The 27869-nt window shown below is 36.4% G+C and overlaps 2 protein-coding genes across 2 annotated transcripts in view; one reads left to right on the top strand and one right to left on the bottom strand.

Moving 5' to 3' along the window:
- LOC5569502 (protein phosphatase 1 regulatory subunit 11) overlaps positions 1-15456 on the top strand; it is a 31383-nt gene extending 15927 nt beyond the window's left edge. Inside the window, exons 2-3 of the mRNA XM_001658536.2 lie at positions 14756-15020; positions 15301-15456. Coding sequence (XP_001658586.1) covers positions 14756-15020; positions 15301-15353 — 318 coding nt within the window. The 3' untranslated portion in view covers positions 15354-15456. The remainder of the gene's footprint in view (positions 1-14755; positions 15021-15300) is intronic.
- A 7607-nt stretch (positions 15457-23063) lies between these two features.
- On the bottom strand, positions 23064-25004 carry LOC5569499 (DNA polymerase alpha subunit B). Its single transcript, XM_021839561.1, has one exon. The coding sequence runs from the start codon at positions 25002-25004 to the stop codon at positions 23064-23066; it is 1941 nt and encodes a 646-aa protein (XP_021695253.1).
- Between the last annotated feature and the right edge of the window lie 2865 nt (positions 25005-27869).

Here is a 27869-nt window from a genome sequence, read left to right as displayed (position 1 = left end):
TCAGTTGCTCGTCGCGCGGAAACCGAAAAAGTTCAAGTTTTTGAGTTCATGCTGTTTGTTGTTGCAATTCGCTACTAAACATTGCATTGTGATTGCTTTATAATTACAAAACTAGAGATCAATTTCAATTTTGTTCTTTGCGACTTCGTAAAAAAAAAAATTTGAAATGAGATTGCATTTGAGTGAAGTCACTGGAAAGCGCACACAGTAAAATAGGTGGCCAGAATAACTAAATGTTTTGTGATTGGGGGACTTGTTGCCAGTTCTCTTTACGCAACTCTCCATTCATAGAATCGGGGGCACAGGTCCATTGATTCAATCATAAATATTTGCAGAATCGTAAGCAGGCCGTATTTTTTCTAATGGTTTTTCCATAAGTTAATTCTAACCAAAAATCCTTTAAATATTTGCAAACAAATTGAGATCCTTAAGAAGTAATAGAAGCAGAAATTTGTCCATCCCAGTTTATTATACGGCACAATATTCAGCAGGCACATTTTTCGTGAAGGGTGTCGGATTATGGAATGCTCTGCCGAATTTCTTGAAGGTGAAAACTGTTTATAAATATGATGCTGTCTTTCCTTTTAATTAGCTTGAAATGTGTTTGTGTGTGTGCTTAGATTACTCATTTGAAAATGGACTTTTACTGTAGTATTATGCTCACATAGATTTAAGCCATTCAATAAGACTTAAACGGTCAGTTGGATTATATAATAAATAAATAAATAAATAAATAAAATATACTGTGTTCGGAAAAATTAAGAAAAAACAGCAAGTCAAATTGTCCCATAGTGAAAAGTATCCACATATCAGTCCCACTACAGAATTCCGCACCGTGTAACACAAAAATGAACCGTGTTCTGATCATCTTTATATATTTCTCAGATAGATATCATAGTGAAAAGCAAATTGTGAAAGTTTCATCAAGATTGGAACATGTTCAAATCTTCTGGATTTTTTTTTAATATTCGTATGGAAAACGAGTTTCTAAACTTTTTTTTTTTTTTTTTTTTTTTTTTTTTTTTTTTTTTTTTTTTTTTTTTTTTTTTTTTTTTTTTCAAATTTCTTTATTAGTATCATTCCAAACATTACATTCATTTCTTATATCTAGGTGTTCTGTGTTATTTGAGACAACACTATCATCCTAATTTGGTAAAACAAATTTAAGATTTAATTAACATTTTGTTAACAACATATTACATTTCATTTGCCGTAGCAGTTCAGTTTTTTTACAGGTGAGTTGATTTCACCTGCTTATAAGAGAAAAAAACGTTTTTAATATACTTAACCTAACTTAACCTAAACATATAACGCATTAATCGTGGCAATAGAAGATTGTAACGATTTTTGCCTGAAATTATTAATGATTGTATTTGACATTTGTTCCAATGTTTGAACATTGGATATTCTATGTAACTCATTGGTACTATACCAGGGAGGAAGCCTCAGAATCATTTTCAAAATTTTATTTTGAATTCTCTGCAGAGCTTTCTTCCTGGTATTACAACAGCTAGTCCATATTGGTACAGCATACAACATGGCTGGCCTGAAAATTTGTTTGAATATCAACAGCTTGTTCTTAAGACAAAGTTTTGATTTTCTATTAATAAGGGGATAGAGACATTTTACATATTTATTACATTTGGCTTGAATGCCCTCAATGTGATTTTTGAAAGTTAAATTTTTATCTAGCATGAGCCCTAGATACTTAACTTCATCTGACCAATTTATTGGAACCCCTCTCATCGTGACAACATGTCTACTTGAAGGTTTCAAATAAAGAGCTTTTGGTTTATGTGGGAATATTATTAGTTGAGTTTTGGAAGCATTAGGAGAAATCTTCCATTTTTGCAAGTATGAAGAAAAAATATCCAAACTTTTTTGCAATCGACTACAGATGACACGCAGGCTTCGTCCTTTGGCGGAGAGGCCTGTGTCATCCGCAAACAAAGATTTTTGACATCCCTGAGGTAACTCAGGTAAGTCAGATGTGAAAATATTGTATAATATTGGTCCCAAAATGCTGCCTTGAGGAACACCAGCTCTTACAGGAAGTCTTTCAGATCTGGAGTTCTGATAATTAACCTGAAGTGTACGATTTGACAGATAACTTTGAATTATTCTAACAATGTATGTTGGAAAATTAAAGTTTTTTAATTTTACAATCAAACCTTCATGCCAAACACTGTCGAATGCTTTTTCTATGTCTAGAAGAGCAAGACCAGTAGAATAGCCTTCAGATTTGTTGGAACGGATCAAATTTGTTACACGTAAAAGTTGATGAGTGGTCGAATGTCCATGGCGGAATCCGAACTGTTCATTGGCAAAAATTGAATTTTCGTTGATGTGGGCCATCATTCTGTTCAAAATAACCTTTTCAAAAAGTTTACTGATGGAGGAAAGCAAACTGATTGGACGATAGCTAGAAGCTTCTGCAGGATTTTTGTCTGGTTTTAAAATTGGAACAACCTTAGCATTTTTCCATTTGTCAGGAAAATATGCTAATTGAAAACATTTGTTAAATATATCAACTAAAAATGATAAGCTACTTTCTGGAAGTTTCTTGATGAGGATGTAGAAAATTCCATCATCGCCAGGAGCTTTCATGTTTTTGAATTTTTTAATAATAGTTCTCACTTCTTCCAAATCAGTCTCCCAGGCATTTTCGAAAACGTTCTCTTGATTGAGAATATTTTCGAACTCCTGAGTAACTTCATTTTCAATTGGACTAGTAAGTCCTAAATTAAAATTGTGCGCACTTTCAAACTGCATAGCAAGTTTTTGAGCTTTTTCGCAATTAGTTAGTAATAATTTGTTTTCCTCTTTCAATGCCGGTATTGGCTTCTGAGGTTTTTTCAAGATTTTCGATAATTTCCAAAAGGGCTTAGAGCCAGGGTCCAATTGAGAAATTTTATTTTCAAAATTTTTGTTTCTTAATTGAGCAAAACGTTTCTTGATTTCTTTCTGCAAATCCTGCCATATAATTTTCATAGCAGGATCGCGAGTGCGTTGAAATTGCCTTCTCCTCACGTTTTTAAGACGGATCAAGAGTTTAAGATCATCGTCTATAATCACGGATTCAAATTTTACTTCATATTTTGGAATTGCAATGCCTCTGGCTTCAACAATGGAATTTGTTAAAGTTTCAAGAGCATTGTCAATATCAAGTTTAGTTTCTAAAGAAATGTTAACATCAAGATTAGAGTCAACATACGTTTTATATATATTCCAGTCGGCTCGTAAATAATTGAAAGTGGAGCTGATAGGATTGAGAATCGCTTCTTGGGATATTTGAAATGTAACAGGGACATGATCAGAATCAAAATCAGCATGAGTAATCAGTTGGCTACAAAGATGACTAGAGTCGGTTAAGACCAAATCAATCGTAGATGGATTTCTAGAAGAGGAAAAACATGTGGGGCTATCAGGGTATTGAATTGAGAAATATCCTGAAGAGCACTCATCAAATAAAATTCTGCCGTTGGAATTACTTTCAGAATTATTCCATGACCGATGTTTGGCATTAAAATCACCAATGACAAAAAATTTTGACTTATTGCGAGTCAATTTACGCAAGTCAGTTTGGAGCAAATTAACTTGCTGCCCAGAGCATTGAAAAGGCAAATAGGCAGCTATGAAAGTATATTTACCAAACTGTGTTTCAACAGAAACACCTAAAGTTTCAAAAACTTTAGTTTCAAATGATGAAAACAGTTGATGTTTTATACGCCTATGAATGATGATTGCAACTCCCCCACATGCCCCATCAAGTCGATCATTACGATAAACAAAAAAGTTAGGATCTCTTTTGAGTTTAGATCCAGGTTTTAAATACGTTTCGGTAATAACTGCTATATGCACGTTATTAACCGTAAGAAAATTAAACAGCTCGTCCTCTTTACCATTCAGAGAACGAGCATTCCAATATAAAATATTTAAATTATTATTTGGATCCATTAGAAAAACGTAATCCAATAACAATTTGATTTGTAAATTTTACACCTACTTGGACTGCTTCAGTCATAGTGGTGGCTTTGAACATTGCATCAATCATTAGATTCAATTGTTCAGTTAGAAAATTAAAATCAGAGGCAGACATGTCATGTGATTTCCCATTGGAATTTCCGGTAGACGAAGAAGCGGAGTTACCTGTGGCGGTAGGGTTTTTTCCATTTGATTTGAAACAAGTGGAATGAGTACCCATGGATCGAACAGGGGAGGAGTTCGAATTTCCTGCTACGATATCGGCAAAGGATTTACCGTGGGTAGATACATTCGAAATTGAAAGATTCGAACGGCTACCCGACGGATTAAAATTAGTTTGTGAATGAGCATGATTATGATCTTCCTGATGGGTATGATTCATGATCAAGCGATCGTTAACTGAAAAATGAGCATTGTTTGATACTCTACCAGGCAAATTCCGGAAACGACCGTTATCGTAACGGATATTATCTTTCATCTGCCTGGCACGAGCCTCAATGACCTTTTTGCGTGAAGGACAATTCCAAAAATTGGACTTATGGTTAGCCCCGCAATTACAACATATGAACTTGGTGGTATCTTCCTTCACTGGACAGACGTCCTTGGCGTGAGAAGAACCTCCGCAAATCATGCATTTAGCATCCATGCGACAATTTTTTGTACCATGACCCCACTTTTGGCACCGACGGCACTGAGTGGGGTTCTGGTAATTTCCTCCAGGTTTCTGGAAATGTTCCCATGTCACACGGACATCAAACAAAAGTTTTGCTTTTTCTAAAGCTTTAATATTATTCAGTTCTTTTTTGTTAAAGTGAACTAAATAAAATTCTTGAGAAAGCCCTTTCCGAACAATGCCAGATTGGGTTCTCTTTTTCATAATGATTACTTGGACTGGGGAAAATCCAAGTAAATCATTTATTCCATTTTTGATCTCTTCAGGTGATTTATAGTCACTTGAGAGACCTTTCAAGACAACTTTGAACAAACGTTCAGTTTTGTCGTCATAAGTAAAAAATTTGTGCTTCTTCTCTTCAAGATGTTTGAGAAGAAGCTCACGATCTTTAAGAGTTTCCGGCAAAACGCGACAGTCTCCTTTCTTTGCGATTTGGAAGGAAACCTTGATTCCCCTAATGGAGTTCAAGATCTCCTGCCTAAATCCCCCAAATTCGGAACAACTGACCACGATAGGCGGCACTCTTTGCTTCCTCACTTGAATCAAAGAGCCTGGGCTAGAGGCTGCTTCGATTTGGTGTTCGGAAAATTTGTCTAGAGCATCGAACTGATTGCTCATTTCGATACAATTATTCATTTCACCCTTGGAAGAAAGTTGGCATTCCGGGGAAACGTCCTTTCTTCCATTCTTGCCACGTGTAGTGACAGTTTTAAAACCCACTTTTTTGGAAGGAAGTAGTGAATTCAGAGATTCACCCTTCCTTTTGTTTGTTGTTGATACCATGTTTAATTAATAAACGAAAGAAGACGTGACCTTCGAAAGGTTTTTGCCCAAGACGGTGTCCAAGAAGGATTACCACCGCTAGCTTTCGCCAACGGGTCCAACGAAAAATCGAAGGCACGGGTCCAAACAAGGATCGTAAAGGGCTCAATAGTAGAAAAAATAGTACTGAAAAGTACTGTTTTAGTAGCACTGAAAAGTACCGTTTTTAATTTTAGCACTGAAAAGTACTGTTTTTGTAGCACTGAAAAATACTGTTTTATTGCTTTAGGTAGTTTTTAAGAAAACTTCCAAGAGCAGAGAGAATTCGTGTACGCACAGCACGAAGGTACGATGCGCACTGTTGAGTTTCTAAACTTAAAAGTCGATTTTCTCAATGCCTACTTTTTACAGATGGGACTGACTTGCGATTCACGGTAGTATTTGAGAGTAAAACTTATCATACTTCTTAGGACAGATCCTTAGATAATTAAAAAAAATGTTCCAAACACGTTAGAACTGAATTGTAAGTACAAACTTATCATCCCATAGTAAAAACTCATTTTCAAACCATAATATAGAAATTTGCTTAAGAGAGCAATTCAATTCGACGGATAGCAGAAGAGATATTCCCAAACAAATTTAGCTCAAAAGGGATATGTTTCTTAAGCAACATCCTTTATAAGGGTTTGAAGAATGAGTTTTTACTATGGAATGATAAGTTTGTAGTTACATTACAGTACTAACATGTTTGGAACATTTTTCAAAATTTCTCCATAGTAATTTCCATATAAACCTATATTGTCTTTGAGCCAACTTGAAATCACCACATAGAATGCTGCAAATTTCACAAATCACTATTTTTATGGTAAGAATGGTAAGGAAGATATGGGAGATTGAATTTTCAAACATTGTTAAATTTCGAACCGCCCTGGTGGCCCCTATATCAAGCAATTTTGCTTAATCATTCAAATGACCATTTTCAGGTCCCCGGACGCCTCAAATTTACAATAAAGTAGCTAATTTGTATCTAAAATGTTTGATCTACACTTTGATAGAATTGAAACGGTTTGGCTATTTAACGAGTTGCTACATCCGGTACATTCTAAACTCTTCATTTATGATGTTGAATTTCAGACCTTAATGATTTATGCAAATTGGTATTATTGCCATTGCAATGATACATTGGTTTTAAGCAGTATCTTTTAAGCACTCGATCTTCTATCGTCATTTTTAATTTGAAATATTGAATGCCAAAGTATTACATTTTCCGTAATCTTGATCTACATAGATACACAAAATATTGACCGTATTAAGTAAAAGCTTTAAAAAAGAATCGAAGAAAGCTAAATAGAAAATATTCTTCTGTGAATACTACATTTGACGAAACTTCATCTATACGCTTCTATTTTTTCTAGACTGAATCTTAAATTCTTATCTACCGTAAAGCTAGCACTCACCGTGAATTTAAGAAAAATTTGCACTTCAAAAAATTATATAACTTTTCCAAATAATTTGAAGCGTACAAATAATTTGAAGAATACCACTGCGTAGCGTGCAATTATATAATAATTCGGGGAAAAATCTAAAACTAGTGGTGCGTAACAAAAAAATACTAAATAATTATGTTTGGAAATGTCATGTAAAGGTCACCTCGTACCGTTCTATGCCACCATTTACCGTGCACACTAGTGCACCATTCATCGTGTGTACAGTTTTCATCATGATTCAATTTTGTATCTGGAAGAAACGTTGTTGATGGAGCAACTATTTTGCTAGTAGTGTGCGCACTCATTTTTAATAAATATAATATTACCGAATGATTTCATGCTTTTTACACTAATACACGGTAAAAGGAATCATATATATTGAAAAGGATTCATTCACCGACTGAAAAACAACAAAAAAATCTAACTTGCATAAAACCTCATTGCTCATACGATGAAATATATCTTACTAATAGTATCCACAATGAAAACTTGCTGAAATTTTGGAAAAAAATCATACTCTATCGTTAAAATGAAAAATGTGAATTTTTGACGTTTCTACTAAGAGTGTTGAAAAATTTCATTATCAAATAGAATTCACATGATTTTGACTACCGTCGTGCGGGGTGACATTGACATTGACATTGACAAAACAATGTGATAAGCTTCAAGAATACGTTATAAACAACCGATGGATGGACATGAATTAGTTTTTTGGATCCCGTACTACTACCCATGAGATGCATCGAAAAGGGCGGTCAAAGTCACCCCCTAGGCCTAATGTCACCCCGCACGGCGGTACATAAATTAGGTTTTTTCAAAATGCTTTGTGAGAAGAACTTCTTCGTTTCATCAGTTTTATCTTATTTTGCTGACAAAAGAATAATTTGTGAAAACTGTTTGAATATTCTGTAGGAATTTGTATATATGCACGGTGAATGGAGGCCGCACGGTGACTGGTGACTTAACGGTATTTGAAGTCTTGAAAAAGTTTTGGGATCTACACAGCTTATCGTTTTGTTTCAAATTTCGAACAGTGGCGATTATAAAGATTGAAATCAATGTTGTCAATACTTATTAATATGGATAACTTGAATTAAAAAAAGAGTTGATCATCCTGTTCTGAAATTTTGAAGATTCATTTGAAAATGGTTGATTAAAATTTGGTGTTCGGAATATGAGTCATGTTCCGAATTTGAGACAAAACAGTACAATGAATTCAATTTCAGCGGTTTTTAAGATGTCATTTTTTTGGGAGTTTGAATGGAAATGTGAAATGACAATTTTTTTTATTTCACAAATTGAAACATTGAATTTTTGAAATTAACAAAATAGAATGCTTGGGTGATATGAAAGACACAAAATTTTGAAAAGATTGAAAATCTGATAAAAATGACTATTTAAGTAAATTTTCTATTTGAAAAAAATGTAAATCTTGAAAAAAGGCGCAGAAGGGAGTGACTTCCCGGACAGTGGACTGATTAACATATTATTTTATTCTTTATTTATTCTCAGGATATAAAAAGGTTTACGTTTCTTAAGAAATTCCTGCAGGATGATTTATTATACTAAATTCTCGAACAGTTTAGTGGAATACCTATAAATAAATGAAAACCGAATCTAGTTCTATGCCATTTGATTCTACTATAGTTTATAGCATACGACACTAAAGGCGGCCTTAAAGTTAAGGTCGAAATACCGTTAAAAGTTTGTACACAAATTTGATAACGCCAAAAATGGCAATTTTCGATACCCACCCACCCCCTTGTGACACATTTTGTATGAATATTATTAAATTTTTGTATGAGCTGTAACATTTCCCTTCAGCGTTATGAAATTTGTGAATGGGCCCTAAGTCACCAGTTACCGTGCGGCCTCCATTCACCGTGCACATATACAAATTCCTACAGAATAAGTAGATGAAAAAACCGAATTTAGTACTATACCATGTAATTCCATTATAGCATTTAATTCCAACTCTAGTGGAATTAAATGGTATAGTACTAAATTCGGTTTTTTCATCTACTTCTAGGTATTCTACTAAACAGCTCGAAGATTTATTATCCTACAGAATATTCATACAATTTTCACCAATTATTATTTTGTCAGCAAAATAAGATAAAACTGATTAAACGAAGTAGTTCTTGTCACAAAGCATTTTGAAAAAAACCTAATTTATGTAGTCAAAATCATGTGAATTCTATTTGATAATGAGATTTTTCAACACTCTTAGTAGAAACGTCAAACATTCACATTTTTTTCATTTTAACGATAGAGTATGAAATTTTTCAAAATTTCAGCAAGTTTTCATTGTGGATACTATTAGTAAGATATATTTCATCGTATGAGCAATGAGATTTTATGCAAATTAGATTTTTTTTATTGTTTTTCAGTCGAAACACAAATGAACGGTGAATGAATCCTTTTCAATATATATGGTTCCTTTTACCGTTCATTAGTGTAAAAGGCATGAAATCATTCGGTAATATTAGATTTATTGTTAGGTGGTCATTAAACTACTTCATATTTAGTTTTTGAGTGAACATGGAATGGTTTAGACAATACAGTCAAACCTCTTATAACGATTTTAATGAAAAAATAATTATTTAGCCAATTTTTTAATTTTTTATGGTTTTATTGTACCGTGACCTGCTCTAATTCCGTGTATCGTCTAATACCGTGCTTTTCATAAAAATGTACAAATATTCTTATATTACTAGTTATTTGCACTAACTTTAACTATACAATGTTGGAATGTAATAAAAACAATGTTGACACTTGATTGTTTTGACATTTTATGCTCACACACCACGAAAAACAAAACAAAAACAAAAGCACATGCTGTGAACTGTCAAACGTAAGCTTCCATTAGTGAATGGGCTAAGATTGTGCGTGAAATTAAATTTGCAATTTTTGCTGATTTTCATTCAAATTTATGGAAATTTTTGCACTCACTTCACTTCTATGGGTTTGTATTTCAATCAGGTAATGAAATATGTAGAACAAATGTTTATTTTTACGCTTTTTTTTTAGGAATTTGTTGACACGGAATTCGGACTTCACCATTCACAGTAGTTCCTAATACCGTGGAGCGATTTTCATCCGAACATGACTCCAAAAAAACGCATGTTGTACTCTCTGGACCGAATGAACAATGCCCTGGATAGAGTGAGAAACGGTGGAACTATCCGCGGTGCATCCCGTTTGTATGAAATTCCGGAGAGCACGATTCACGACAAGATTATCCAGCGATATGCAAATCCAACACCAGGTGCGCCGCCAGTAATTAGACTTGAGAACAAGGAACGTATAGTCGCGTGGCTGATTGATATTGCAAAAGCTGGGCTTCCTATAAACACGCACCGTCTTAGAGTATTCGTAGCTAAGTATGTAAAATTAGCCAAGATCAAAAATCCTTTCAAAAAAGATACACCTTGACCCAGCTGGGTAGCCGGATTTTTGAAACGTCATCCCAATATTTCGCGTAGAGTTGCCAGCTCCTTAGCAAGGTCTAGAGCTTGTGTAACACCCGGTACAATCAACGGCTGGTTTGGAGAAATAACTGCATACCTAGAGGAAAAACATTTGGTGGAGACAATGAAAAATCCCATTCAAATATTTAACATGGATGAAACTGCTGTCCGCACTATTCCCACGCGGGACTTGGTACTGGCGGAATCGAACGGAAAGCAAGTTCATACGCGGGTCGGTAATTCAGATAAGGAGTCATATACGGCTCTTTTTGCCGGGAATGCTGCAGGTGTGCTTGCGCCAACAATGATGTTGTTTCCTTATAAACAAAGGATCCCCGGTGAAATATATCGAAGACTTCCAAAAGGTTGGGCCGCCGGAAAAACGTATTCTGGGTAGATGACTCGAGATACCTTTTATCTTTACCTTCGAGATGTATTCTACCCATGGTTGCTGCGTGAAAAAAATTCCTTCCCTGTTATCATATTTGTAGACGGACATTCATCTCACGTATCTGCAGATTCTCTCGCTTTATGCAAGGAAAAGAATATGAACCTTATTTGTTTGCCACCTAACACTACTCAAATCACACAACCATTGGATGTCAGTTTCTTCCGGCCGCTTAAAGAATACTGGAATCAACTTCTAATTGATTGGAGGATTGATCACGTAGGAGACCAACTACCATGCAGTGAAATTGTATGTATGTATGTATGTAAGGGTTACCACTCATTGTTGCAGGGCACAGCCGTTAGACAGTAGACTGTCCTCTTTGTATGATGTTATCCAGTTGATTGTTCCAAACCTTTGTTAAAATTCAAGGTTTACTCAAGGCAATCCCAAAATTACAACCCAGATTCTAGCCACTGATCGACTGGTCATGTCATCATACAAAAGGATGTCTCAATGAATGGGGTTGAAGGACCATCCTCTATCAACAATATGTTACTGACAAGGAGTTGGCAATTCCACTCTCCCCATCCATATTGCTTCAATTGGGTATCCTGTATGGATAATGGTATATTATGATAGATACGATTTGTACAATTGATTATCAATTGTAAATAATTGACTTACCATCAGATTTAACCTCACCTGTTTGTTATTCCATTGTGTATCTTACCTTTCATATATTTGGAATCTTGATATGTAGGGTAATAAGGGACAAAATGAGTCAGAGGGCAGGATAGGTCATTGTCGTTTTGACGCGCATTAAATATTGTTTTTCCGACATTAATATTTTTAGAGCATGTAAAGAGGCATTGATTTGAATCTACATATGGGCTACGTATTAGGATAATTATTTTAAACAATTCTTACTTGTTCCTTCAGCGATGCAATCGAAACATATTTGGAAAAGGAGGAAGTAAGTTCGCTCTGTTTTCTGAAGTCATTTGTGAAATCTTTTTTTTCTGCTGAAGGACTATTCTGTAATATATATCGTTGAAACACCATATGGCTTTGAAATTATTATGTAAGGTTGTTTTTATATTAATAGCATACATTCTGAAAACTGATGGAAAAGCGGATATCCAACTCAATGACTTTTCATTTGCCTTCTATCACATCATATTAGTGTATGAAATAGTCTTACGACCGATTTCTTCACCCCCGCTTAGGCCCTAAACTTAGTTTAGTCATATGGGCAAACGTGATTTACGGCCCAAGCGAAGATGAAGAAATCAGCCCTTGGAAGGAAACAAGTTAAGTCGATTTGTATATGGAATGTTATAAAGATCCTTTCCTTCGGTGACCCATCTTGCCCATCCTTACCCTACTCAAATACATTTTTTTACAATACACCGGTGATCTCCTCTCCTAAATACTGTTACTAATACCAATTCAGACCGCCTCACTTCGTTGCGATCTTCCTCCGTGCTCTCCATAGTAAAGGTTTGAGATCGACCATTGTTCTGCTGTTTTTTCCCCTCTGGCCAGGTACAACACTTCCTCCCCACACAGATGCACTTTCTCAATATACACTTTTCTCCCTCATAGCACAACAGAACCTGTGTTGGACAGCAGAGCCCGTTTTTGTGTGAATCAAACTCTAATACCTATGTGTTATTATTTTTAGAACTCCATGGCTTCCGTCTTCACCAAAAACTCGCTTTCCACTTCTACAAAGTCACTATTCGACATGTTTATTAGATTTGAATTTTTCAATAAATCACTAAACACATTTTAGCATCACACAATTGTCTTCACATAATTTGCCGGGTGGCATAACACCATCAGCCGAATCAACTTTTCGAACTACCATGCAGTGAAATTGCTCCTTTACTCCATAAAGCCGTCGAAAAAATGGACAACCTAAAATCAGTTTTAAGTAACGGATTTCGACGATGTGGTATACATCCGTGGGATGCAAATGCAGTTGACTGTTCAGTGCTTCTGCATCCACTCAACCCTGTAGAGGCCAATCAAGAGAACAGTGAAAATGATTCCGTTCCGAGTGCGCCACAAACAACTGCTGGCCAGGAAAATCTGCTAACGGGAATCCAAAATTACATGACACAGCAACAAATTGATGTATTCAATCGCAGTATCTTCTCCGGCAAGTGGTTCGGTACCAGAGAGGAAATTTCCCTTTTGAAGTCTGGCAGAAAGTTAAATACGGCCAAATAAGTTTGCCGTTGGCATCGATGTCGGGTTTTCCGGTACAGATATCAGTGAGGTCATCTCTAGACGCGGAGCCTCCTTTTGAAGGGCTTACCGAAGATCGAAGTAATTTTTTTGCATATTGATTGTTGCAACCTTTTTAAACATTTTCTATGTAGGTTCCCCTGTACAGGACGTGCCATTGGATCTATCGTTTCGTTCAACTGTGCACCCAGCCGAGCGTTCAAGTGATGTTTTGGGAGAGATTTTCAGCATCCCCAATATTCAGAAGAAAGATAAACCAAAACCAAAAATGAAGCCGCATCCTCCTTCGGTTGCAACTAGCGAGGCATACAATCAATACCTGGAAAATATCGAGAATATCAAAATTACTGCCCTCAAGGAAAAAGAAAGAAAGAAAATTGAACGTCAAACGAAAAGAAAACATCAAGCTGAAGAAAAAGTTAAGCGACGATCAAAGAAAAATATAAAAATACATTAGGTGAATGCGACATTTATCGTTCATCAACAAGTACTTTCAAAAGATGAACTGTGAATTGAACAATAAAACAGCAAACCAGTAGTCCACTGCATTTTAAACCATTTTATTTTTAATATCCGTTGTTTGCACTGCCATTTTAGCACATTGGATGGGGCACGGTATTTGGATTTTTTATGCACGGTATTTGGAATCACATCATCGAGGCACACGGTATTTGGAATATTGATGTGTTTGCTATTATTGCTATTTTTCATGTAAATATCCAATGAAAAAAATCGAAGACTATTTTTCCTCAAAAATACATATAATATTAAGTATTGTATCGTTGTTATGAAAGGCAACTAAAATCTGTATATTTTTTGAATGGGTTTAATACTTGACGAATAATTAACCTCACGGTAATAGAGCATGTTACGGTAAATGAAGATTTGAATACTCTTGAAAATGTGTGCACACACTACTAGCAACATAGTTTATTTATTTATTTATTTTCATACCTCAACTGATCGATGTCTTAATGAGGATTAAGTTGCTCAATCAACAACGTTTCTTCAAGATACAAAATTAAATCATGACGAAAACTGTACACACGGTGAATGGTGCACTAGTGTGCACGGTAAATGGTGACATAGAACGATACGAGGCGACATTAACATGACATTTCCAAACATAATTTTTGAGTAATTTTTTGTTACGCATCACTAGTTTTAGATTTTTCCACGAATTATTATATAATTGCACGCTACGTAGTGGTATTCTAGTACACTTCAAATTAATTGGAAAAGTTATATAAGTTTTTGAAGCGCAAATTTTTCTTAGATGCATGGTTAATGGTAGCTTGACGTTACGTGTATCTTGCAAAGGATACAAACTCTAGTTTTTCAATCATTAAATCCTAACAGTTTATCTAGAAAATCTTCCAAAATTTCCTCAAAAATCCAGATAATCTATGTACTTAGAAATCGAGAAAATTGCCATTTTTTAGTTTTCTTATGGTTATTACTTTATTTTCTGCAATAAGTTCAATGAAACGGATGGATTTTAAATTTGAAGCGATGTAGCGGTCGAAAATACAACTTAAAATAAAATAAAATGGCACAAGCTCAGATATGATTGGTGTTCAAAAATCATAAAACGATTTCAAATCTAAAACATAATGCTTCACTGTATAGGTAGTAAATATTTACAATTCCTCTTTTTCGAAAATATTGTCTTATTACACTAAACGACTTAACGCTAATTATTTCCTATTATTCCTATCCAACATTTTTTTTCCAGGAACCACCCGTGTTACGTCTCCGGTTAAAAAAACCCCGCACAGACAAGAAAGTGCAATGGACCAATGGTACGGTAGATAACGAACACATGAACAAGAAGAAATCCAAATGTTGCTGTATCTATGTCAAACCACGTGAATTCGGTGAAAGTTCGTCGGAAAGCGAGGGCGAGTGTGAACACTGCTTCGGGCATGTAGAGCAAAAGAAGAAACGCAAACCGATTCCGGATTCAGATTCGGTCGATTCCGGCGGAGGACCCTCGAAGGGTAAGTGCAGTTTTACCAAACACGTGGTCCGATTTTAAACAATTTTGAACCGTATTATTATAATGATTGCTAACATTACTTCAATGCTGATTAACGAACGCCTTATATTGAGTGCGTTATATCTTTCGCTGTACAAATTACAAACGTATATCTAATTACTCAAAAATAATCAATTCATTATCAATTAGTAGTCCAACTTTGCTGTTAATGTGTCTTCTAGATAAACTACGTCTCGCATTTATCATGTTTTGAATTCATGAAATTATTTATCTTTCTATAGATCCATCATCGAACAACAATGGACCCGGAGACAGTGAACCGAATGTATTGTAACACCAACTTGGCTATTAGATAATATTTTAGACCTTTCAGTACCTTTTACTGTTCCAATTTCTTTTTGGCTTACAATATAATTTTTATTGTGTATTTTGTGGCATCCAAAGTGTGTTCCATCATCTGATGACATCCCTGATATATACCTAAAGCAGCGATCGTCAAACAGCTCGCGAACTGAATGAATTTAATGTGGCCCGAATGTTGTGCTTTCATGATGACAAGGATTATTAAGGACCATTCTCGTAACAACATTTTCGAAATTCTATAGGCCATAGGAATCATTGCCACATTAGTCCACGTTCCTGCAGTCTATCAAAAATGAATGGGAAATCGACTGTGTTAGTTGTCTCACGTCATTCGAAATGAGAGCGAGTCGTCTTGACTCACCCGATTTCCTAACGAATTTCTGAGAGAACTTCTTAGAAATCTCTCGAGGACTCTGGACAAGTAGGGTGAGTGTGCCAGTTATGGACATATTGGTTCCCTATTTCGCCATACTTGATTACTTTAATGTTTTCTAATTTTGAAAATTTGTGTGTGTCGTAGTAGTTAGATTTAAGATATATCTTGATGTTAAAACATTCAAAAAGATTTAAAATGTGAAAGTTATCAAAATATCACATATGTCCAAATAGGGAACCACTATGGCCATAACTGGTACACTTTCCCTACATTTAAGTATTTTAAAAGAAATGTCCGGTGAAATTAGTAATAGAATTCCTAAAGCTTTTCCTCGCGGAATTAGAAAAGAGAATCTAGAAGATAATCGAGTAAAAGTCTCTGAAGGTTCAATGAGGTCGTGTATGTATATTTTTCGTTAGACTCTCACCAATTATAAGCAGTATTCTAAAATTGATTTTGTGCAGATCTCCAGGAAAAAATATAGACAAAGTTTTCGAAAAACGACTCCCCCATTTTCACTTGCCCTAAAAATAGGACAAGTGAAAATATTGTCATTTTAAATAATCAGTTGTAAAGTAACTGTTATATTGAGGTTTTATAATAACGTTAACAATTAGTATACCCCCTTAACATACGAATACGAATAAATTTTTTTCAATTTAATTTTCTTTAATTTAGTCATGTATGTTTAAATAAGTCGACAATCTTGTAGAATTTCTACTGATTGTAATTTGTTTTTAAGAAAATCGGGTGACATTATAGTTTATTAGATCGAAACTTTTCAAACAACGACATCATTTCAATCCACTGCAGTGTATTTATTTTGCTTTGGAATAAAACTTTACATTTTTAATATAAATTTGATTGCTTTTTGATTTTAAACTGTTTTCATTTGAAATAAAAAAAAGGGTTTTATTGATCCCAGACCTACTTGTAAATTGTTTTTAAGAAAATCGGGTGACATTATAGTTTATTAGATCGAAACTTTTCAAACAACGACATCATTTCAATCCACTGCAGTGTATTTATTTTGCTTTGAAATAAAACTTTACATTTTTAATATAAATTTGATTGCTTTTTGATTTTAAACTGTTTTCATTTGAAATAAAAAAAAGGGTTTTATTGGGTTGTCCGACATTTCGCGGTAAACCATTTCGCGGTGTACCATTTCGCGGTTTGTATCATTTTGCGGTTTACCGTCTTGCGGTTAGTACCATTTCGCGGTATGCCGTTTCGCGGTCTATACCATTTCGCGGTGTGGTTTTTCCTACGAGTTGCACTGAAAATTGTTGGCATTATCACTTATAATATTTTCATCGGTGATTTACCCTTCTTTTGAACACAGACAGTCCTTCAAATTGCTTTGCTGAGATATATGAAACATCTCGGTACAGACCGCGAAACGGTACACCGCGAAATGGTACTGACCGCGAATTGACTTGCAGCCAAATGGTACTAACCGCGAAATGTCGTACCGCGAAATGACAAACCGCGAAATGGTATACCGCGAAGTGGATTACCGCAAAATGTTATACAATCGTTTTATTGATCCCAGACCTACTCCACTTACCATACCAACCCCCCCCCCCCCCCCCCCCCTCTCTCCCATTATCCCCCGCCTTCGCTCTTATTTTGAAATAAAGAAAACAGTTACAACTTTGAATACCTTATATTTTTGTATTTATCATACATAAAACATTTTACGTACTTGGCTTGGCTGTATTTTCTTATGATGGCTTCAGAGGCGCGTCCACGTTCGAAACCATGGGTAGGACAAACGTTGGCAAATATTTTGTGCACGGTGAAGCTTCCAAAAATTTCAACCCTATGGAATCCTAGACTGCGGATTTAAAGTTATTATATTTGAGGGGCTCAAATGCAAAGGAGTGTGTCATTTTGAGTTAAGGAACTTTTACTGGTTCAAAGCGTTTAAACGATATTTTCAGGTGGTTTTCTCGCTCAACAGAAGAAATAACATAGTTCATAGAAGACTGGCTTGTGTTTTTTTGACTTTCATTCAATTAGTATACAATGAAAACTTGCTGAAACTTCAAAGTAGATCTTCTCAAAACTAGTTTTTTTTCACTGACACCCCTTTGCTTTCAAACCCCCTGATCCATGTATTTCCTTAGGACATCCTGCAAGATTTTCGGTCAAAACATCTTGAATTCTGTCAATAAATTCTAAAGAAATACCGACAAGAGTTTTTAGGGATTCCCTGTGAAACTGTCTTTTGGAATTTATGTATAATTGCAACAAGAGATTTATTTTCTAAAAATACCTTCAGCAATTGCTCCAGAGATTTCTTCTTAGGGTTCTGTAGAAATTCCTTCTGTAACACTTTGAGCACAGACAAACAGACGTAACAACCAATTATTTTCATCGTTTAGCAGAATAGCGCTCAATTCTAATATTCGGTAGTTGGCCGACGGGCCACTCGTGGCGCTCGCATCACTTTTGTTAGAGTTTGACGTTTGCTCACTACCGCCACCTAGTTCACGGTTGGCCAAATGAAGTATTTTTAGCATTGGCCGTAAATGTTCACGTGACTATGTTTCGAATTGATAATTGTTCTAGCTGTTACTTCTGTTTGTCTGTGCTTTGAGATTTTCTCAAGTAAGCCATAAAAGTTTTTTTTTCTTCTAGGAATGTGTCCAGGAAAAGGCCAAGAAAAATTTTCTGAAAAATAAATCCATTAGATACTTTTAAAGAATCCTGAATCACAGACAAACAGACGTCACACTCTCATCATTGTCCATCGACCACCTTTTTAACGGTCGATTAAAAAATATGTTAGGTGGCCAATCCGCCACCCGCAGCGCTTGCTTCGTTTTTGTTCGTGTTTGACGTTTACACACTACCGCCATCTGTTGGCCCATCGGCCAAACACGCTGATTTTAGCATTGGGCGTACATGTCCTCGTGACTATGATTTTGATAGAGATTTGTTCTAAGTGTTACGTCTGTTTGTCTGTGCGTGAATCCTGATCGGAGGAACTGTTGGGGAATTTGTTGAAGTATTGGCTGATGTGAAACATTAAATAACCTTATGAAATCGCAAAGAAATTTTTCGCGAATTTTTTTTTTTTTTGAAAAACTGCAGGAGTAATATTTGGATGAAATGCTGGAGAAATGCCTAAAAACAATAGATTTTTCGAAAAACCTCTTGAAAAATTTTAGATTTCTGGGAGGAATCGTGGATGAATTCTTGGTGGAATTTACATGAACCTGCGGATAATATTTGAAATAAACTTTTGAGGATTTCCTCGGGTGAAATTCCGTAGAAATCTTAGGAACATCTTCTGGAGTAACAACTGGAGAAATTATTTGAAGGATTAGTAACAAAATATCTGGCGAAAAGATAGTTTTGTTAATTTTTTTAGAGAAAATCAAGGTAATACATGAGGAAATTACTGGAGGTAATAGGAGATCTCAAGGATTTCCTGGAGCAAATTCTGGAGAAATTTGTCTTAGCATCCTTTGAAATCTCTGAAAGAATTTGTGGGAAAATTGGTAGAGAGCTCTCTAGAATAGAATAGAATGCAAAAATTTTCAGAAGAAACTGAAAGTTCTTGAAAATGTTCCTTCGCGCAGAAACTCTATCAAATATTTCTCTGGAACTTATTCAACAATCGTAAAAAAAACTTTTAGAAAATCGTCATAATCTGCTCTGAATATTCTTATGAATAAAGCCACAAATGTCAGTGGGAATTTCATCAAATCATTTTTCATAACTAATTGTGGGAGTTCTGTAGGAATTGTCTTGAAAATTGTCAAGAAATTCAGCAATAATTTGATAGAAAACATCAAGAGTGATCGCACTTTCAGAAATCACTGGCACCATCACACTCGTGCTGTGTATAACACGATGGGACTGGTCTTAGATCAATCCATTACTTCATCCGGAGATTCTTCAACAAATTAATCTGGAACGCTCATGGCAATTTGTCCCAGAACATTTACAGGGTTGTCCGTAGATATTCTTAAGAAACCGTCCATTTATTCATTCCGAAATGTCATGAAGGATTGTTTCATTTGTTTTTCTAACGGTTCAAAAAGTTTCATGTAACAATTCCAACAGTTAGTTTCCTATTGATATTCTCAATCGTTCTTCACACAAATTCGAGCTTTTTGAAGATTTTGTTTTTTTTTGTTTATTGAATCGTGGGTAGGACTATCCTTTGACTGTCCTGCCCAGGTCTGTTTGTGCGTAGTACATGTCCTACCTTTCCTACCCACTTCCCGCGCCACTGATGTGATTTATTTCGTCGATTTCATGCGCTTTTTGAATAGCGCCCAAACCGTTGATTTTAGCGATATAGTTTGCTCGGAAAAGTTTCTTGGTATATTAACCCTCTAATACCCAACCCCGCCTTTAGACGGGGTACACTTTGGAATTTTGTGTATTTTTTCGTAGCTCGGAAATCAAAATTATTTTATTTTTGGCTTAAACCTTGACTCATAACACGCATATAAGAAAAGTTTTTTATGACTTTTGAAACTTTTTTGTATTTTTGAAAATTGTTTGAAAAATTGTATTCTTATATAACCTATAAATGCCCGGGGTTAGTTTAACGTTTAATATAAAAAATCGTATATTTTATATTTTTATACGATCGACCTATCACAAAAGAAGAGCCAGGTGGTATCAAAATAATTTCAAACCTGTTTTTCCGTTAGTTACACGGAAAATAAAATACGCTCCGAAAAAAAATTAAAAATGTAATATTTTTAAAAGTACCACAAAAATTTAAATTTTTATTATTGCCAAAAATCAACAACCACAAAAGGCTTCAAGAAAAAATGAAAAAAGTTAGGGATGTTCAAAAATAAAAATTATAAAAATCAAAAACCGAAATTCAAAAATTTGCGAGTAAAAATAAATAATTGCCCAGAACGTGTTTAGAACGATTTTAGACAACGAAAAATAATATTTAAATCGAAAATAAAAATTTGGGTATTAGAGGGTTAAAGCGCATCTTCTGATGAAAAAAGTTTTGTGATCAATCCACCTAGCAGTGAGATAGAAAAACTATTTTTTCAAAACATTTAGATAGACATTTGGTGGCTTGGGCAAAGTTGTAGAATGGATCATTGAATGTAGTTTTTGACAGTAGTCACCGCATCAAAACAAAGGCGCCACTGTATATGGGATTTAACATTGTGACAGCATTGCTGTTCTGACAAACACACAAGGCTACGGTGGCGCTATCTATGCTTTCCATAGCGGCCGTTTTGGTTATTTTAATGATCCATTGGTAATTTGAAACAACTTTGTCGAAGACATGATTTTTCTATCTCTTATACTTTTTGAGATATACGCCGTTGTATGTGAATGGCCTCTAAAAATCATATTTTTAGTCATAACTTTTTTCCAAGAATTTTGACATTTTTTTGTGATTTCTACAACGTTTTTTTAAAAAATGTTTTTTAAAACCTGTGTTTTTGCTGAACATATCATCACGCTATCTTTAAAAGTAACAAAGTTATTTATGAATTACTCTTTTTTCAAGGGGTAGTTTAGGCCCCTTTAACTGCCTTCGGCGCAAAATGGCGCAGACAACTCTTACAAATCATGAAAGTACCATATCTTCCCTTTCGGCAGACGATTAAAACATTTGTCTATAGGGGTGATCGGGGCAATATGGGCCGCCTAAGGAAAACGTCATGGAATGCATAGAAAAACAGCAAAAATTATGGTTTAAATGCAAGTGACTTGTACTATAAAATGTTATCTTCAATGTTACGACGATAATTAATGTTAATATCAACTTGCAAATTATTTTAGGCACTTTTTGGAAAACCATGTTTTTCTACGTGGTCACCAACCATATGGGGCATTATGAGCCACCCTACGGGGCAGTATGAGCCATCTCATTCAATCGAATGATTTTTATTTAAAACAGTATAGAGAAGAGTTAGTGGTGAAGAGCACATTATTGGAAAGGAAATTGTATTAGCTTTGCTTGAAATTATTGATTCTAGCGGCTTAGTTTTTAAAGATACAAAATACATAGTGATCAGACCATGTTATACTAGTACTAAATTGCGATACTTGGTTCAACGTATTTTCTAGCAAAGTGTTCTACTTGTGATGGTGCATAAAGATGACTATGCAGTAAAAAAAAATAATATGGTATATATAGGCAATGATTTTTTATGTTCAAAGCATCGTTTGGTTTGCTTAAATCTAGGTGGCTCATTTTGCCCCGCCCCTTCATCTTTAAAATAATATATTGTTTTTCAATAATTTTGTTTACGAACAAATCTAATTTCGCTCCCGAACTATTCATTATGATCAGAAGTTTCAATGGATTGGTAAAATTTACCAGAGTTATAAATATAATTGTCTTATAGGCTTAATTAAAAACTGCCAAAATTATAAGCTTTTCATGACAAAGGACAAATTTGTACATTTTTGTAAATATCTTGAGTGTTCAAACGAATATTCTTACGGTTTTTATTGTGGTGGCTATTTGAGGCATCCTTGAGCAGATCATAATGACACTAGACATTAAAACACTGTTTTTGAGGTCAAAACCGGGGTGGCTCATATTGCCCCTAAGCGTATTTTCATGGGTTCTTACTATTGAATAAATACGCCTTATTAAAACGATTTCTACCGATAATTTCTTTACTTCAAGATACAGAGAGGCGAGATGTTCAGAAGAAACACGTGTTTTAAGATATCTTACAACTTTGTAGAAGACATGAAAAATGTTAAAAATCTTGTAAAAGAGTTACGATACGAGTTACGGCATAGAGTACTATACTATCGTACCTGCCACACGATGTCTTCTTCTTCTTGGCCTTAACGTCCCCACTGGGACAGAGCCAGCTTCTCAGCTTAGTGTTCTTATGAGCACTTCCACAGTTATTAACTGAGAGCTTTCTTTGCCAAAGTTTCCATTTTCGCATTCGTGCATCGTGTGGCAGGTACGATGGCCACACGATGCACGAATGCGAAAATGGCAAAGAAAGCTCTCAGTAAATTACTGAGGAAGTGCTCATTAGAACACCACGCTGAGTGCCGGCTCTGTCCCAGTGGGGACGTTAATGCCAAAAAGAAGAAGACGTGATTTTTAACGTGATTAATTAAATGTGGTAATAGGGCAATTATCACATTTACCCACTTGCCCCGCGGTACCTCATGCTCAGTTGTCTATCAGCCCTGGAATTGGGGCTTCCCCGAATTTGTTATGGATGTTCTTTCTACAATAATAACACAAATGCTACAAAATTCAACTTTTTATTGTTAATTCTTCAAATTCATCTGTAACATCTTATGTTTGTGTAAAGCTCAACTTTACGACTTAACCACCTGACAAACGACATAATTGAACGGCAATGCCGCTTCAGATTCCGGCTGTTTGATCACCACTCGCGCAAAGGTGCCTTCTCCGCTGGTCTGGTCCGACAGGCGTCCCGGATTGATGCACACACACCGGTGCACGTCCCGAATGTAGCATTTCAAATCACCCGGGCAAATCATCATGTTGGGTACCCGCGAAAGTTTGCCGAATGTGCTCAGAAGGTCCATGTCGAGGGGAAGGTTTTCTGGCGGAGGATTCAACGGGTAGAAGGTTTTGTGGTGGAACATGTAGTTGAAAGCACGCTTGATTTTGTCGCCTTTGGGATCACCGCTCACTTCCGCCTCGGACAGATCCTTGATTATGTCCGCGGTTGTGATGCCGATTTCCAGTCCATTGATTGAAATGATGCAGGGGTCCGGCAGGAAGCGCAGGTTGGGGAAGCTTGTTGAGATTGTGTACGGGAAAGAGGGGAAAACGAACATGGACATAAGGTCGTCGTGGTGGGACACGATCAACACTTCGGTGTTGGGCGATACCGAACTCATGATGTTGATGATGATTTTCTCGAAGTACTCTTCGTAGGTTTCGGCGATCGTGCCGAACAAGGGATTGCTTATGTCCCCGAACGGACCCGTAAGGATCAATACGTCGGGACAATTGTTCTTACAGTATGTGAGCAAATCCGATAGCTTCTCATACAGAAGATCATCCTTGTCAGTGTAAGGACCGGACGCGATCACCATATTGACCTCATTTCCAAGCTTCATCGGCGCTTTGGGGAGCTCTAGATCTATCTCGTAGTAAATGTTATGAACCTCAAAGACATTTCCCCGTGGATTGACCCCTTCCATGACAACAGTTTCCCCCGGAAATACCGACCAGGTCTTCATCTTGCTGAAGTCCAACTTCATTTGGCGCAATGTCAGCTCGTCGAAGTCTACGATCGCCACGCGATCTTGTTTCTTCTCCGGATGCACAACGATCCTGCCCATTATGTTGACCGGTTCTGTACATGGATGATCCACATGACGAATTCCGACCTTTTCAAGGATTTCGTCTTGTTCATTCTTATGAGCTGTGAGCTCATCGCATTCAGTCTTATCAAGTTTCTCAGGCAGATCTGCCCGCTCTTCCTGTCTAAGGGATGCCAACCGGCGACAAATCCGCTTTCCACCTTCGTAAATCCGGTCCCCGAGGATGAGAATTCGCTCGTAACTGGAGTCGAACATATACTTGCATTCGTCGTTCATGAAATCCCCCAATCCAGCCTCCGCTGCACCCTCTTCCAGGTGATCGTCGACAAATGTCGACGGAACTTTAATAGATAACGGATTGCGCCGGTCAACATCCGTCGTTGACCAATTAACTTGCTTGAGCAGCTGACCGTTGCCGAAGGTATAGACCACGTTTCCGGAGTTGTTCGGCCCGTCCTGGTCCTGTGATCGTTTGGACGTGATTGGAGAATAGCTGGCAGGGGAGAACAGAACCTTACTCCGGTCGGGAGTTGATCCGTGCAGCCTGGAAACCGGTTTCTGTGCCTTAGGTGTTACGCACCCGTACGACCCAAGCACATCGCTTTCCACCGAGTCCAAGTTCGCGTTGCTGTAGATCACCAAGCCAGCTTCAGAACCGTCTTCCGGGGGCGATCTCGGTGAACCGAAATCTTCCCTCTGCTTAACCCGGTTCGTTGCAGGTCCCGCCGTTTTGCGTCCCCTGTTTGCAAACTCGTGCGATTCCATGTCCCGCAGGTTGTCCACCGTTGGTTCTGCTCCGCCCAACTTCGATACGCTGTAGGCCATCCATGTTTCCACGAATTCCACCGCGTCTTCAATGTCGTACCGGGTGCAGATTTCGATGCATTTGTTGACGACCTCCGGCGAGGGATCGACTCCCAACTCGTCGAACTGGTCGCGCAAACTTTCGATCGAAACCATTATTTTTCTCACGAGAATCCACTTGACCGCAGTGGGATAAACGAATGTTACAGTTTTAACTTAAATTTATGCAATTAACATTAGGATTAAACTAATTAATCACGAAATTCGTTGCTGAATTCAGAACACATCTGACTCCGACATCATAACCGACTGTTTTTACCGCCAATTTGATTAAACAAAAAAGTCGCGCGCTCCGGTGCAAATAGGGATGTCGAAAATTAATCGAATGTTTCGATCTGGGAGGGAGCCACCTAGAGTGCCTGTACACTGTGAACTCGTCATTACTCTTTAATGTGTGAAATCTACCCATTATTTTCTGGTGTATGAAACGTCAATATAACGGGTAATTTATTTTTTCACATAATGGGTATTTTGTGCCCTTTTATTTGTTCCAGTCATGTACTCTTTAATGGGTGAAAAATTCCTTGCAATTTATAATATAGCTAAATTCTCCATCAGAACAATGTTTAGTATATACACATGTGTTTATTATTAATAGTAAGAAAAATCATCAGTAATGAGTATGAATCTAAGGTAGGTTTATTAAGTAATTTTTCTGTAATGTTGTGATTTGATAAACAATCAATTTTACAGGATGCTTTAACTGCCGACTAAATACCTTGCATGATGCATTGTCCCACCAATAACAGAAGCCCCATTTTCCAGGCCAGCTAATTCTCGAGCAAATTCACGTTTAATTAAAGATTCGCCAGCATCGGAACATTGATGATATAGTATTTAATAAAAAGTTTTTATGTATACAAGAGTCTAATGTCGATTATTCTATGAAAATAAATATCAAAATTAAATTAAATTTCCATATTTGAAAAAGAGTAAATTTTACTCTGTTTCTCAATTTATTAGTTTGACATAGTGGGTAAAATTTACTCGTCGATCTGACGTACAAGCCGTTTACTCTTTAATGAGTAAAGGCCCTTTACTCTTTTTATGAGTTAAACTAGTTTCTCTCAAAAAGGGTACTTTTTTACCCTTTAAAGAGTACTTTGGTCTTACAGTGTAGATCCACTCTGGGAGCCACCGATACTACACACGAAATATAGAGGTCCCCAAGCAAACTGACACGAATACCAACGCACAATCAATCTTACACAAGTCGATTTCCTCAGAATCGAAACTTGTCGATGTTTGGTTAATGTCATTCGAACTTTCGGTTAACGTCAATCCAACAAGGAAGTGAATGTTCGGCCGCATTTCTGTTTATATTTTCAATCTCACAGCAAACAAAAGCAATGTTGTGACAGTTCTCACAGCAAACAAAGAAAATTTTGTCAACATTGCACTACTACGAAGGCAATTGGATTGGACTATAGAACAATGTTTGTTTGAACTGCAAGATAACTCCAGCTTGCCAACAATAAAGAAACTATAAGCAAAGAAGCGAAATGTTCCAATTGGAATTCCAAGTTTACTGTCAATGTCATTCCAATCGAGCAGGAGACTTGTCAAACACTTTTTCACACAAGCTAAAAACGACTCACACAAAAATGTTACCGCCCACGAAAATTTTGCTTCTTCTGAAGTAGCATATTTTCTGAATACTTGAGTGTCGGTTGCAATTTTCATGCTTTGCATAAAGAATGCTCTACTCATTACATTGGTTTTCCACACATTCAGTCATTTTTTCATTCGTTACCCAAACCTGTGAAAACTCAACACATAAAACCTGTGACTCACTTTTAGCGTGGGATTCAACATTGGCAGTGCTGCGTAATAGATTTGGCATAGTTGCTAGCTGATTTATTTTGAATATGATCAGATTTCGTCTCTTTATAATTCAGACTCTTTAGCCAACAACAATCAAGGCAGGCTTGGGGAAAATCGCTAGTTTTCTTTTGTTGTGTACTTTCGATTTTTCCTGACAAACATGGAAAAAGGGCCACAGTTTTCTATGCACTAAATATTCATTTTTATTGGAAAAAGTAAAACAATGCGTTTTTCAATACTTTATATTCAATCCGATTTAAAGGTGCTCACGTGAAATTACTTGCATTGTGTGCATGAATTGATTTTCATTCGATTTTTGTCACTTTTGATGAAATGCGAAAATGTGTTTTAATCAGTTACGCTCTTTTTCCATGTTAGTCCAATGTTTGAGATCTGGGCTCACAGTGACAGTTCGTGACAGCGGAATCCCGGCTCACTATGACGTACAGAAATTTTGTATTGGTTTCTCCCTCCCAGGTTTCGATTATTCGAAAAATCAATGGATCATTGAATGTAGTTTTTGCAAGTGCTCACCGCATCAAAACAAAGGCGCCACTGTATATGGGATTTAACATTGTGACAGCATTGCTGTTCTGTCAAACACACAAGGCTACGGTGGCGCTATCTATGCTTTCCATAGCGGCCGTTTTGGTTATTTTAATGATCCATTTATGAGAAAAACATTATTTCAAGCGTGTGCTAGAATAAGAGCGTAAGTCGCATGATCGATTTCTCTTCACGCTAAACTTGCTAAGCTAAAAAAATGAGTGCCGAGCGCACAAAATCGACCTATCTTCGTGTAGCAAAGATTCTGTGCAAAGGGGGCTGTACACAGTTTTGTGCAAACGGTGGTAAACAAACCGAATGAATGAAATGCGCACATAGGAGAAACGTTTGAAATGTGTAATTCGCTTCCATTTTTGTTTTGCTTCTGAACATTGAAAAAACATTCAAATTTTAAAGTTTTCAGAGATTTTTTCATTCGAATAGCCGAAGCGGAAGCAAATGGGGAAAAAACTTCCGCATTTACGGCCATCTTCCGGCTTTTCGCTAAAAAAATCCGACTTACACTGAATTTTCACTCAGCCAGTCCTGCACTGGTTGCCTCATTCTGTGTAGTTTTAAAACATGCGCTGC

The sequence above is a fragment of the Aedes aegypti genome, chromosome 2 (assembly GCF_002204515.2).
Source record: "Aedes aegypti strain LVP_AGWG chromosome 2, AaegL5.0 Primary Assembly, whole genome shotgun sequence".
NCBI lineage: Eukaryota > Metazoa > Arthropoda > Insecta > Diptera > Culicidae > Aedes > Aedes aegypti.
This window is presented reverse-complemented; position numbering and strand designations above follow the sequence as displayed.